Source organism: Bidens hawaiensis, unplaced genomic scaffold (genome assembly GCF_021521415.1).
Source record: "Bidens hawaiensis isolate Kalapana, Puna unplaced genomic scaffold, B.hawaiensis_p1.1 tig00012287_1, whole genome shotgun sequence".
In the NCBI taxonomy this organism is placed as follows: domain Eukaryota; kingdom Viridiplantae; phylum Streptophyta; class Magnoliopsida; order Asterales; family Asteraceae; genus Bidens; species Bidens hawaiensis.
Genome location: NW_027492001.1, coordinates 114,878 through 130,542, shown reverse-complemented (window position 1 = coordinate 130,542; position 15,665 = coordinate 114,878). Strand labels below are relative to the sequence as shown.

Here is a 15,665-nt window from a genome sequence, read left to right as displayed (position 1 = left end):
TGAAAGAATGCCTATATGTTTAATAATGTAATATATATATATATATATATATATAGATAATTGATAATTCATAAAAGTAGTGTTAAAAAAAACTGAAAAAGCATGGCTTCTATTTATAAACAGTGTAAAATAAAAGAAAAAAAAAATTAAAAAAATCCCTTTACAAATACGTTGCAGAAAACTTGTAGCTTAATAGTCAATACACACTGACACGTATACAACTTCATATATATAAGTATATACACAACACACACGAAACCATCACTCCATCACTTATTATATTTCACTTCAATTCTTTTAATAGCAGCAAATTTAAACATGTTCATACCAACACTATGAACAATATCAATCATCATCAATATGTCTTTATTATCTGACTGTTTCTCCGATTTACTCTGCGGCGAGGACTCCGGCATATTATCCGGCGACGACCGGGCGGACTGTGACTACGAGTTCGATTATTCGGCCGGTTTCGATGACTCGATTGCCGAGTTTGTTCGGCAGGAACGGAAGTTCGTTCCGGGAATCGATTACGTTGAGAGGTTTCAGTCGCAGGCGCTCGATGCTTCCGCGAGGGAAGAATCGGTTGCCTGGATACTTAAGGTAGTTATTAATCTCCATTTGATCTTGGTTGAACTGAATTGAAAACACGGAAACCGTAACTGGTTATGGTTTTCCGTGAGGAGATGGTGGTTCGCCCCGCTAAAATAGATATTATTATTATTATTATGATTATAATAGTTTTAATAATATTATTAATAAAATTATTGTTTTCTAAAGTTGTTTTTTAATCCGCGCTCCTAAATCCGTGAATTGAATAATTTTCAGTTATCGGATTCGATTTCTTTGTAAACACGGATACTGTTATTATCAGTTTCCGTGAGACGACGGCGGTTCGTCCTGGTCAAAGTAGACAGTATTATTATCATTTTCAGAAAATGATAATATAATAATAATAATAATATTATTATTATTATTATTATTGTTGTTATTATTATTAAAATGATAATAATATTGGCTGCTTTGGTCGGGTCAAACCCCCGTCGACTCACGGAAAATGATAGTAACAGTTTTTGTGTTTATGAAGAAATCGAATCGGATAACTGAATATCATTCAATTCAAGGATTTAAGTGTGCGGATTAACAAACAGCTTTAGAAAACAGTATTTTTAATATAATATTAAAATTATTATAATTGTTGTTTGTTAATCGACGCTCTTAAAATCGTTAAGTTGAATGATTTTCAGTTATCGGATTCGATTTTTTCATAACACGAAAAATGTTATTATCATTTAAAACTCCTGCTGAATATATTGTGATGCAGTGTGTACAGGTTGCTCAAAAAGTTAGGCATACATATTCCAGCTTAATACGAGTTTTAGATGATAATAATAAGCTGGAATATGTCTTACTAACTTTTTGAGCAATCGATGCTCACTATAATTCAAGACGAGTTTTAGATGATAATAACAACATGTGCGCTGGTTGTTATTAGCATTTAAAACTCGTGTTGAACTGGATTTAATATTTGTAAAACACGTTCTGATTATTAATTATTAGTAGTCGGTTGCATTGATGAAATATTGATACGAGTATTGTTTTCGGTGATTTAACAGGTGCAAAGGTTTTACGGTTTTCAGCCGTTGACGGCGTACCTCTCCGTCAACTACCTGGATCGTTTCATCTATTGCCGTGGCTTTCCGGTGGTATATTCTGGTGTCTCCGTCAAATATTCTAAAACATTTTTTTAAAATTTTATTTTATTTTCTCTAAAAGTGGTTTGGATTTATGATGAACATGATTTTTTACAATTAAAACCTCCATTCATGTGATTAAATCATTAATAATTAGTTAACTTTAGCGTAGACAGTTTATGACACGAACCTGTAAACATGACACGACGCTAAACGAGCTAAGGTTTGAGTTTAACAAGTTTCGAAACGGGCCCACGCGTTTCTGACATGTTTAAATTCATGTTCAAACAGATTAAACACTTGTTAACCTGTTTGTACTTTCATTTTTTTAAATATAATACATGGTATTCGCTTTAGTTACCTTTAGCCATGACCCTTTTCTAAAAATAAAATAAGCGTATTAATTATAAATTTTTCAAGCTTTTTTACGACTTTTATTTCGTTACAATGTAATATTTATTGTCTCGTATACGTGTTTGAAAAAAAATGACACTATCATGTCTGTCATATTGTCCTAGTAATAGAATATGCCATCACCACTTTGGTGGGATGGTAAAGGCTTTGGCCTTTGGGTGAGAGGTCCAGAGTTCGATTCCTGGCATGGGCGGTATAATGTAAATAGTAGGAGGTAAGCTTAAACATTCAAAAAAAAAAAAAAACATTTAGACATTATTTAATTTCACTATTTAATATATATATATATATAATAATGTTACAAATAAGAAAATTGTTTACAACCATTACTTTTCAGAAGAGATTCATATGAAGTGAGAACTAGTTGATAATTAAGTGGGCCCATCACATTTTTTTTGCCCTCTTTTTGTTTCTTTCTTTACTGTACTTGGAACAAAATTTCATCACTTTGAAAGAAATTTTTGCATTTTACCTTTTCTAATTAAAATTTGAAAAAAAAAATGATATTTCTAATAATATCTTGTTAAAGAAGAATTGACATAACATGTTGTTCATTTATTATATTGAACCAATAAGGAAATACAACTTACTTGAATTTGTCCTTTTATTTCCATCTTGTAGGTGTCTTTGCATGATCTAAACAAAGTACTAGGTCCCATATGATTTCATGTTTTTAAGTTTTAACAACTTTTTACATTTATCATTATTTACCTACCAAATATTTTTAGATATCAGATGATGAATATAAGTGCGTGTGCGTGTGTGTTAATTAGTGCAAACTTCTTTATCAAGCAATAATCATATGCTTATGGTGATACAGGGCTCAACTGCTTTGCTGTCTATTTGTCCACCTGTGTCACATTTGTGTAAAATTATATCCCTTAAAAGCAATTAAGATATAGCATGTTACTTTATTGAATAAACAATAAGTGACCCCGGTAGATTACGGATAATCCTAGGGTTAAGTAGATGTTTCCCACGAGGGTTAGGTCCGGCACAGATGGTTATTCTTCTGATGACCTGCAAAATAGACACCGTGAGCTCGTCACTGAGAAGGGGGGGTACCTCCTTGTGACCACCCTCCGGCGTGAGAATCAGACTAGATTGCTCTGAATATAAGTGTATATTAAGAGAAATAGCTAGATAAGATAATATCAGATGATATGTGATGATATGAGATCATATAAGATGATGATACCGTTCCAAGGTGTTGGAGTATTTATAGCCGAAGGTAGGTTTCCAAGCAGGTACAGCCAGCTGTATAATATTCATTTTCTACCAACTGTGGGCTACGTACGTGCCATGCTGGTAGTTGGTGGATAGGCAGCGGCTGATAGTGACATGGCCGGCTGTGTACTATTCCATTCCCACCAACTGCAGGCTATGTACATGCCACGATGAGGGTTGGTGAGTAGGCAGCGGCTGATAGTGACATTTTGTACTAGAGCGTGCTCCTCCTCGTACTATTGTCGGTGAGCTGTCACCCTGTGATTGGTTCATGGGCTGCTTTGGTCAGATCTTGTCTATTTTGTCCATACCTTGGCATGTATAGTACAAAAGATCTTCCAGAAGCGTACGGACTGGCTCATTTGGGCGGGAGTATTCCCGCCTTGCTCATTCCTTCTTCAGGTGACATTACTGAATTATTGAGAGTTAGTGTCTTGTGCGTGTAGCCTTACTATTAGTGGGGGTAGCCTTCCCTGATGGCTTGTATCCGCAGCTGCGGGAACAGGCGGGGTACTTCACCACTGGGAGGCTTTTCCTGCGGGAACAGCTGGCGTACTGCGCGTAAGGTCTTCATCTCTCTGAGCATGGTGGGTCCTGCGGAACCAGTTGGTCTCTGCGCAGACGTGCCTCTTCAAGGTGAGTCTTGCGGGTCCAACTGGGCTCTGCTGGGACCTACCTCTTCAAGTCCCCCCAGTCCATTGTTCTTCTCATGAATTGTTAATAAGTGAGGTGAACTTTTGGACTTAAGCAAGGGGTTTTGAAAAGGGTTTTTAGTTTTAAGGTTTTCCGTGGGGATTCTTCCCGCGGTTTTCCTAATGTCACGTGCAGAAATTCCTGACTTTTCTGCTTGATCTTTGGGTATGATGCGGGTAAGTGTGTAACCTCCTCGCAAGTCAGGAGCGTTGAGTTTCACTTGTGTAGATTCTCCACGAGGTTTTGGTAGTTTTAGACATAGTGATCAATCATGTTAAACAACCAATTCCATCCTGGAGCTTCAAACAATCTAGTTCTCAACGTTCCCGCTATGCGGGGATGTTATTTCCCTTTCCACAAGCATGGCCCAGAAGATCCTTCTTGGTTTCAATTCCCTGCAAGTGCTAAGTATGTGAAGGGTTTCGCCTTGACACTGTACCCGCACTCGTCTTATAGTTTCTTGATTTCCAAAGTATTCTTGGCTTCAATTCCCTGCAGGTGCTAAGTATGTGAAGGGTTTCGTCTTGACACTGTACCCGCACTTGTCTTACGGTTTCTTGGTTTCCAAGGTATTCTTGGCTTCAATTCCCTGCAGGTGCTAAGTATGTGATGGGTTTCGCCTTGACACTGTACCCGCACTTGTCTTACGGTTTCTTGGTTACCAAGGTAAGGGGGTATATTCCTTCTTATTTTTGAATCTTTGTTTCACGCATATTTTAATTTAACTTAGCAATTTCTTGAGTAGTTTTGAATAAGTTAACCTTTCGACGCGTGGTTGTCAATAGGTTAGTGTTCAGTTTCCTCTATCATGATTGTGCGGGTAGGACCGTCACTTTCATTTAGTGGGATGACCAAACTTCATCTATAACTGACCTGCGTGAAGGTTTTCCTCATCTTTTTATAAATTTTCTAAGTGTTTTGAATAAGTTAACCTTTCGACGCGCGGTTGTCAATAGGTTAATGTTCAGTTTCCTCTATCATGATTGTGCGGGTAGGACCGTCACTTTCATTTAGTGGGATGACCAAACTTCATCTATAACTGACCTGCGTGAAGGTTTTCATCATCTTTTCCTTAGAAATTTTTGCCGTTTTTTGTGTTTATGCGGGTTTTGCCGCCTTCCACACGGAACGACTTACTTCCCCACTTATTTATGCGGTGAATACCGGCATATCAGTGTGGTCAGAACATAAGTATAAATGTAAGACTATCAGCGTCAATGTGATAAGGAGAATCATTTCCATTAGAAGTGGCTCTAGGCCTTTTCTTTATAAGTTTGGAATTGATCTACATGTAACATTTGCGTAATTGAGCTCCATTCCATGTTCTTGGGATGGGGGTGCCATCGAGCCCTTCGAGCCGGTATGCGCCCTTTCCCAAAACTTCTTTGATAATGTATGGTCCTTCCCAGACCGGGACCAGCTTTCCTGGGCGCTCTTGGTTCGAAGCCTCGTTGTTACGCAATATGTAGTCTCCTACATTGAAGTTACAGAGTTTTACCCACGTGTTGTAGTATTTTTGCATTTGTCGCTTGTAATTCTCTTCACGCGCTGCGGCTAAGTCTCTGCGTTCTTCGGTTAGCATAAGGTCTAACCGTCTTTCTGCATCATTGTCTTCTGGCTGAATCAAAACCCTTGGTGAGGGTAGACCAATTTCGACCGGGACCATGGCTTCAGTGCCATAAGTGAGGCTGAACGGGGTTTCTCCCGTACTTGCCTTTTCAGCGTTCTGTTTGCCCAAAGGACGTGTGGAACTTCGTCCACCCAGCCGGATCTGTGTTCCAATAGTCTTTTCTTTATGCCGTCGACGATGCTCTTATTTGCTCTTTCCACCTCACCATTACCCTGCGGGTGCGCCACTGAGGTAAAGGTGTGGGTGATTTGAAGTTCTTCCAGCCACTTTTGTAGCTTCTTGTCAGCAAAGTTGGTGCCGTTATCGCTCACCAAATTCTGTGGAAGTCCAAAACGACAAATAATAAATTCCCAAATAAATTTTTTGATATGTTTTGCGGTTGTTTGGGCTAAGGGTTTTGCTTCTATCCACTTGGTGAAGTAGTCGATGGCTACCACTAGAAACTGAACGTTCCCTGCTGCTGTGGGAAATGGGCCTGTCACATCGATGGCCCACTTCTGAAATGGCCATGAAGAGGTGACTGGAACAAATTCATTCTTCGGGCGATGCGTGTTGGGTACGTAGAGTTGGCAACACCTACACTTTCTGATGTATGCCAGCGCATCCGTATGCATCCCCGGCCAAAAGTATCCCGCGTTGTTTAGCTTAGCTACAACAGCGCGTGGACCTGCGTGTACTCCACAGATGCCTTCGTGCACTTCCCTCAGGAGGTAGCCAGCATCTTGGTTGTCTACGCATCTTAGGAGTGGGCCAAGAAAATTACGTCTGTAAAGGATGTCATCGATGAGTTGATAGTTCAGTGCTTTACAGCGTATTTTTCTTGCCTGTGTTTTTGACTCTGGTAGTATACCTGCCGCAAGGTAATTTATTATTGGTGTCATCCACGTTTCTGTGCCGGTTTGGATGACACAGATTTCCTTGTGCGGGACTGATGGTGCTCCAAGGAGTTCAATGCGGATGTCCTTTCCCAAGTGGGTGAAGGCTAATGATGCAAGCTTGCTTAACGCATCCGCAGATTTGTTTTCGCTACGCTTGACGTGTATGACCTTACAATCGTTAAAATTGCGCATAAGGTTTTTGCTTGTGCGAGGTACAGGGCCATTGTGTCGTTCACGGCCGTGTACGTCCCGTTTATTTGGTTGGCTACTAACATGGAATCCACGTGGGCTTCCAAGTTTTTCACTCCCATCTTACGCGCAATTCTCAGCCCGGCCAAGAATGCTTCATACTCCGCTTCGTTATTCGTACTTGGAAAATCCAGTCGAATAGTGTAAGTGTATTCTTGGCCTGCTGGGTTGGTTAGTTTCAACCCTGCGCCTGAACCATCGTTGCTGGCTGCTCCATCAGTGTAGAGTCGCCAGACATCATCGATGTCTTGTGCTGGAGAGGGTTGAGCCTCCTCCTGGCACTCTTTCTCCCGCAAAGCGGGGACTTCTGCAATAAAGTCGGCCAAGACCTGGCCTTTTATGGCTGGCCTCGGCTTGTACTTATCGCGTATTCTCCCAATTCTATTGCCCATTTGGCTAGGCGTCCTGACAATTAGGGTTTGCCTAAAACGTTTGCAAGTTTGAAGTTGGTGAGAATGGTGATTGGGTGACCTTGGAAATATCGTCTTAGCCTGCGTGAAGCCTGTACAAGTGCTAAGACTAATTTTTCCAGGGTAGAGTACCGGGTTTCTACGTCTGTTAGGACACGGCTAACATAGTAGATTGGCATCTGGATGCCTTTTCGCTCTACTAGCAGGACTGCCCCGGTTGCTCTATCTGTGGCGGAAAGGTATAGGATTAATTCCTCCCTCCATTATTGATTGATGCCACAATGTGTGTAAGTTTTCCATCCTTGACGAATGTTTCAACAATATCCTTCAAGGATGTACACTCCTCAGTGGTGTGACCCTTTGTCCCGTGGAAGTCACAGGATTTGCTCTGATCCGCGTTATGTCGCTGTCGGACCATTGGAGCTTTTGGCCATGGGAGTTTTTCGGTGGCAAATATCTCCGTGACGCTTTTGGTGAGTGGCGTCCACCGGGGGTTTCGGCTTGATGGGTGCGTGTTATCCCTTCCGCCTACTAGAGGGCGAGAGCTGGATGAGGTGTCAAAGTTTACCCTTGACTGCCAAATACCTAGCTTCCCTTTTTGTTTTGCCGGGCGGTCCGGACGTTGTTTTCTCTAGTCCTTTGCGTGTAGAGGTTTGTACTCTGGGGAAGATCCCTACCCAGTTGCTTCTCCGTTTCGGCAAAGCGCTTGGCCGCCGTCATCATGGCATCCCATGTGGATGGCATGCCGTCTTTACCCGTCAACGTGCGGATAAGCTCTGGGTATTCGGCGCCCTGGATGAAAGCGGCGCGAACAAGATCTTATCTTATGGTGCCCAGACTCAGCTTCTTCGAGTTGAAGCGAGTGATGAAGTCTAGTAAAGATTCATCCTCCTCTCTAACGCAGTTGAGGATCGTCCACTGCTCTTCAGTATATTTCCTCTGTTGATTGAAGTGCTGGCTGAACTTGCGTTGGAAGTCCGCCCAATCATAGATGTGGTGGACCGGTAAACGATCAAACCACGCCCTGGCCGCTCCAACCAGCGTCATCTGGAACATATAACACCACGTGGGTTCCGTCCAGTTGCTGACAGTTGCCCCCGCTATGAATCTGTTCAAGTGATCGTCTGGGTCGGATATACCATCATAAGTGCCGATGTTGGACATCTATTTGGCACTCTTCGGGGCGATTGCTTCCGCAATGTCCCTTGCAAACTTGGACGTTCCCGCATTTGCAACAGTTGGTCTAAAGGTTTTGGAGAAGTTACGTGGGTTTCCTCCCGCGTTCCTTGGTTTGAAAGTTTCTCCAAAATTCCTTTTCGGTTGGAAGTCCGTTTCCTTGCGCTTCCTTTTCGCCTTATGACGAGGGTTTGCGTCACTGTCGGACTCCTCCCAATCGTCGTCCAAGTACTCGCACTCATTGCTCATGTTGAGCTGTTGTCTAGTGCTTCCGAATTCGTCAGCCTGTTGGAGTGAACTTAAGCGTTCATCCAACTCAGCTTGGAATTCCTTCTGACGTGCTTCCGCCCATGCTTTAACTTGATCAAGTGTTTGGCGGGGGAGCCTCGTCTGTTGTCTCTCCAACTGGGTATCGGTGAATCCCAGTGAAGGATTGTTTACTGCACTTGCCCCAGCTTGGGTAACCGGGGTAGTATTCGTAAAAATTGTGTACTCGCCGGTGTTCCCCCCGGTAGCTGGGGTTGTGGTTACCGGAGTTTCCTGGTCACTCGTTGGCCTTGGCATCGGAGTAACCTTAACCATCTTTCCAGAGGTTTTGAAAAAACTGAGAAAATTAATTCTAGCTTTTATGCACGGATGGCGCCAATGAAGAAACACTAAGTGACCCCGGCAGATTACGGATAATCCTAGGGTTAAGTAGATGTTTCCCACGAGGGTTAGGTCCGGCAAAGATGGTTATTCTTCTGATGACCTGCAAAACAGACACCGTGAGCTCGTCACTGAGAAGGGGGTGTACCTCCTTGTGACCACCCTCCGGCGTAAGAATCAGACTAGATTGCTCTGAATATAAGTGTATATTAAGAGAAATAGCTAGATAAGATAATATCAGATGATATGTGATGATATGAGATCATATAAGATGATGATACCGTTCCAAGGTGTTGGAGTATTTATAGCCGAAGGTAGGTTTCCAAGCAGGTACAGCCAGCTGTATAATATTCCTTTTCTACCAACTGTGGGCTACGTACGTGCCATGCTGGTAGTTGGTGGATAGGCAGCGGTTGATAGTGACATGGCCGGCTGTGTACTATTCCTTTCCCACCAACTGCAGGCTATGTACATGCCACGATGAGGGTTGGTGAGTAGGCAGCGGCTGATAGTGACATTTTGTACTAGAGCGTGCTCCTCCTCGTACTATTGTCGGTGAGCTGTCACCCTGTGATTGGTTCATGGGCTGCTTTGGTCAGATCTTGTCTATTTTGTCCATACCTTGGCAGGTATAGTACAAAAGATCTTCCAGAAGCGTACGGACTGGCTCATTTGGGCGGGAGTATTCCCGCCTTGCTCATTCCTTCTTCAGGTGACATTACTGAATTATTGAGAGTTAGTGCCTTGTGCGTGTAGCCTTACTATTAGTGGGGGTAGCCTTCCCTGATGGCTTGTATCCGCAGCTGCGGGAACAGGCGGGGTACTTCACCACTGGGAGGCTTTTCCTGCGGGAACAGCTGGCGTACTGCGCGTAAGGTCTTCATCTCTCTGAGCATGGTGGGTCCTGCGGAACCAGTTGGTCTCTGCGCAGACGTCCCTCTTCAGGTGACATTACTGAATTATTGAGAGTTAGTGCCTTGTGCGTGTAGCCTTACTATTAGTGGGGGTAGCCTTCCCTGATGGCTTGTATCCGCAGCTGCGGGAACAGGCGGGGTACTTCACCACTGGGAGGCTTTTCCTGCGGGAACAGCTGGCGTACTGCGCGTAAGGTCTTCATCTCTCTGAGCATGGTGGGTCCTGCGGAACCAGTTGGTCTCTGCGCAGACGTCCCTCTTCAAGGTGAGTCTTGCGGGTCCAACTGGGCTCTGCTGGGACCTACCTCTTCATTTATGTAAATTACTTTTAAATAGAAAACTACACCGGTGACGATGACAGACTGGAAGTAAGACAATTATGTTTTACATAACTGTCATATTTACCACATTTAAAACAATAAGTTTATAAAACTGGTAAACATGACAGGTAAAACGTAATTGTCTTTCTTTTAGTATGTCACTATTCCAGACAACACAACGTATAATAAACTATAACTATAAGACTTATTTATTTTTCTATTTAAAATTGGTGTTTTAAATTGTCAAGTAAAACTACACCAGCGACGGTGACCGACTGAAAGTAAGACAATTATGTTTTACATAACTGTCATATTTATCACATTTAAAGCAATAAGTACAAATTTTATAAAACTGGTAAACATGACAGGTACAACATAACTGTCTTTCTTTCTTAATTATATCTAGACAACACTACTTATAATAAACTATACGACCTATTTATTTCTCTATTTAAAAGTGGTGTTTTATTAAACGCGTTCATAAACAATTATACATTTTTTTTAATTTTAAAGTAAAATCAAAAAATAAAAAGGAGATCCAATATTCTTTCAAAAGGTGGCATTTTGATGTGCCCATTTGTCTCTACTAGTCCCACGGAAAACACTGATTATATTTATATAATCATCCTCTATTATTATGAACATTATATTTAATTATTTATGCAATTACTTTTTGTTTTTGTGTTTTCTAATCTTTTTCATTAATAATAATTAACAGGCAAATGGGTGGCCTTTGCAACTCTTATCTGTTGCTTGCTTGTCTTTAGCTGCTAAAATGGAGGAAACACTTATTCCTTCAATCCTTGATCTTCAAGTAATATTATCAACATTTTTAATTTATTTCATTTCATTAATATTTAATTAATATTTCATATATTCAAATTAATCTTTTGATCATCAACAAAGGTTGAAGGTGCAAAATATATTTTTGAGTCGAAAACAATACGACGAATGGAGTTTCTTGTGCTCAGTGTTCTGGATTGGAGACTAAGATCCGTTACACCATTTAGCTTTATCGGATTCTTTTCACACAAAATCGACCCGTCTGGGACGTACACGGGATTCCTTATCTCAAGGGCTACCCAAATTATCCTATCAAATATTCAAGGTATGTAACTATAATATATATCGAACCAATAAAAAATGTTGAAATAATTTTCACTTAAAACAAATTTATTCCACGGAATTTGTAGATATTTATATATTAGGATACTGAGTGAAAATATAATTATTAACACACACAAACATATCACGAGAGAATTGATAAACTATAAAAAGAAAAAAAAACAGTAGCAAGTTGTAATTGTCATGCCCGCCGCGTTGCGCAGGTTTCTAGTAATTTACTAGTTTGGTAACATTTACTTATTATTTAACTTAAAAATAAAAAATTAATAAAACTAACCATTAAGATATTTTCCTTTATGAAAAAACAATGCTAATATTTAATTATCCGCATGCATGTATGTGTTTGCATGTTTGATATTAATAAATCAAAAACTTATTTTATGTTCTTAGACCCTTTAGCCTTAAATTATTATTATTATTATTATTATTATTATTATTATTATTATTATGAGTTTGTTAGTAATGTATTATCCATGCATGTGATTCCAAATGCCAAAAAAAGTTTATTAATAATATATATTTGCTATAATAAAAAAAATATTTTTTAATTACATGTTAATCAACAAAAAATAAATTAATAAAAATTGACCAAAAAGTTTGACTATTGCAGAAGCAAGTTTACTTGAGTATTGGCCATCATGTATTGCTGCAGCAACCATACTGTGTGCAGCAAGTGATCTTTCTAACTTCTCACTCATCAATGCTGATCATGCTGAATCATGGTGTGATGGTCTTAGCAAAGTATGTCACCTTCTGCTTTACCACTTGTACATAATGCATTAAAACTTGTACTTTGATAAACATATTTATTAAAGAAATAATGACTAATCTTTCAGGAGAAGATCACAAAATGTTATAGACTGGTTCAAGGAGTGAGCCCTTCAAAGATATTACCGGTGCACGTCCGAGTCATGACGACTCGGTTGAGTACCGAGTCGGGCGACTCGTCATCTTCGTCGTCCTCGTCGTCGCCTTATAAGAAAAGGAAGTTGAATAACTACTCGTGGGCAGACGATGACAAAAGATCAAGCTCTAATTAAACGAAACGAGACGAAAAACCAAATAAATTAATAATAATAAATATATATGAATAAGTCTAGATTCCTCTTTATATTTTTTTCAAAGGAATCAAAATATTTCCCAAAAAAAAAAAGAAAAAAAAAGACATTAACTAAGAGTGATTTTATTAATTTATTTTTAATACAAAATGCAAAATGTCATAATTCATAATTATGACTTTTGCTTGTTCCCTAGGGCAAAGGGAGTTTGGTACATAGTATTTTGGTGTGATCAAAATTTGTTTATTTAGTACAAAGTGGAGAAGAGCCAATTGTTGGTGTGTCAAAGAAAGTTAAAGTGTTGTTGAATTCAAAGGTGGTATTCATTGTTGAATGCATCAAGATTGAGGGGTGGAGCGTATGTGGACCCCACTTTTACATAATATTATTATATATACATATAAAAAGATTTATTATACCATTTAAAGGGATCGAACTAGATCATATTATATTATATCATACTGCTGGTTATGAGTGCATAATAAGACCGAAACAACAAAGGACGGGGATGAAACGATTGACAACCGACGACGGATGCTACTCTTCTTTTAATCTTTTTAGAAAATTAGATTTGATTTTTTTTATGTTATGGAGAAAAAAGAGAGATTGGATTTTGAGATTGGTTTGAGAGAGGGATACATGCTTATTAGATTTGTAAGCGTGTTTTCTCACGTGTGCATGTGTGTTTTTTTGGCGGGAAATGTAAGGGCGCATCTTACCAAAATGCCTGGTTAGTCCCGGTATCTTGTTTAATTAACATTACATAACCCGGGACCTTGTTTTGTTTTACTTCTTGATTAATGATTTTCACGCGTGTGACGGTGACACGCGTGTTTGTAAATTTTGTTTGATTATTTTATTATAGTTATAATTTTGTAAGAGTGAAAATAAATGTCCCTTTCTAATGGTCTGAATTTGGCCTAACCAAACCAAAGGTCTTTGGGGCCTTTTTCTTTAATTATTATTGTTTTTTTATTATAATTATTATATTTTTTGGTTTCATTAACCGTGTTTGTATTTGTCATGTCGAATATTCATGAAATTAATTATATAATTTCAGCACTCACGTGATTGACAAAAAAGTTATTTGTAGGTTTCTTATTTGTTTTAAACATCAAAGTACATACTTTATGGTGTGGAATTTCATGCTTCTGTGTATCATAACGTGTAATGGACCATACTAAAACCTTTAATCATATCACATCCGACTAGTGTTGCAAAAATCCTGACTAGACGAATTAATCGTTAGTCCCTACTTTGCCGATTAATTTTGGACTAATCGGTCAATTAATTGGTCAATGGTCAAATCCGGCCAAAATCGGGGATTTCTGGCGAGATTCCACCCAAAATCGACAATTTCTAGCGAGATTTTGACCAAAGTCAGTGGTTTTTGGTTATAATCCAGCAAAAACCAGCGGTTTCTCGCGAGATTCTAGCCAATTTCTGGGCAAAATGTGTTTGTGTGTGTATAAAACAAAAATTACATTAAAAATGTGTGTGTATAAAACTAAAAATTATGCATTTAAGTCCAATCCGATTAATCCTGATTAATTAATAGTCCCTATCCCATCGCCCGACTAGCGACTCTTACAACATTGCATCCGACTAACGATACTAATCGATATCGTTCGTTTTATATCGAGAAACTCTAGACTCTGTTTTTCGTTGTCTGAGTGGTGACTTTTCAGAAGGTCATTCATCTTGTAAATACTCCTAATCAAAAACGCTTAACCATGAGGTTCTTTTCTCATTGGTATTCAATATGTTTATACGTGATACTGATATTCGAAGACATGCATTATACTGAATATTAAAATCCAAGTTTTATAATTCGTGCAAAAATAATTACATAATCTATGCCACAAGTTTTAATCAGTTACATATTTATCCCCACAAATCTAACTTTTGTAATTTTGTAACCTTGAAGTTTCATTAATTTACACAAACAACCCTACAAGTTTTTAATACAGTACGAACCGATACCGTAATGAATCATACTGATAGTTCCCGCCACGTCATTACCAGAACGCGCGAGTTTAAAACAATTAGTGATTTATTACCTCAACTTATTATGCTTGTGTAATGAATTGAACAAATAATCCATTTTATTGAATTTAAGCATGTTTCTTGACGAAAATGCTTCTCAAGGTGTTTAAGTTGAAGAATAAGTTAATTGGCTAATCAAGATAAGAAATGATTTTTTAATTAATTTATATATAATTAATTAATGAGTGATTAGGCAATACAATAAATGAGTGTGGGACTTGGTGTACTATGCTTGCATGCTATGATTTGAGTTTAGTTGGGTCCCATGAGTTTGGGTGTTTATGTTGAATATGACTTTAGATGGCCCTTATTTCTCTTAGCCACCATCTCCACCGCCCTCTCGTGACGGCCATCTATTCAACCATTAGATTTCATAATAATAATAATAATAAATTGTGGTTTTCGTCCTTATGGTTTGTCCTAGTCCAATAGTTTCAAATTTGCGATTCTCATCCCTGTGGTTTTATTTCACTTGTAATTAAACCCGAATTCACTAATCTCGTTAAGTCTGGTCATTAAACCTAGAGGTGCAAATGAGCCGAGCTGCTCGCGAGCTACTCGAGATCGGCTCGTTAAAAAGCTCGATCGAGCCGAGCTTAATCAAGGTCGAGCCCAAGCTTGAGCCTCAAAATAAGCTCGTTTAATAAACGAGCCTGCCATTTATATATATATTTTTAAATATATATTTAATAATTAGTAATTAATATGTATATAATGTTATGAAAAAATAAATAAAAACAACTAAATAATATATATTATTTTATACATAAATTATAATAGAAAAAATATATAAATTTAATTATAATTATATAAAAAAATAAATGATCAATAGTAAACGAGCCGAGCCTGAGCCGAGCTCGAGCTTCAAAATCCACTCACGAACCGAGCTCGAGCTTTGAAAATAGAGCTCGAAACGAGCCGAGCTCGAGCTCTGTGTATGTTAAACGAGCCGAGCTCGAGCCTGGTCAAGCTTGAGCTCGTCTCGGCTGGTTTGCACCCCTAATTAAACCCATCAGCGTGTCCTTCACGTGAGGGGCAGTTTTGTCTTTTTTCTACCCAAATAAACCCCAGTCTTAATTCGCAAACCCCCTCGCGTGAGGGGCTGAGGTGTATTTTGGGAAAAATGACAAAATTGCCCCTAACATGAAGGATACACTGATGGGTTTAACGACCAAATTTAACG

At 39.1% G+C, this 15,665-nt stretch overlaps 1 protein-coding gene across 1 annotated transcript; it reads left to right on the top strand.

The window, feature by feature from the left end:
* The first annotated feature begins 360 nt into the window (after positions 1-360).
* Positions 361-12,719, top strand: LOC143540645 (cyclin-D1-1-like). The gene is made up of 6 exons (XM_077033645.1): positions 361-603; positions 1,617-1,706; positions 10,972-11,067; positions 11,160-11,361; positions 11,989-12,119; positions 12,215-12,719. The coding sequence occupies exons 1-6, from the start codon at positions 361-363 to the stop codon at positions 12,416-12,418; spliced, it is 966 nt and encodes a 321-aa protein (XP_076889760.1). The 3' UTR covers positions 12,419-12,719.
* The last annotated feature ends 2,946 nt before the right edge of the window (positions 12,720-15,665 follow it).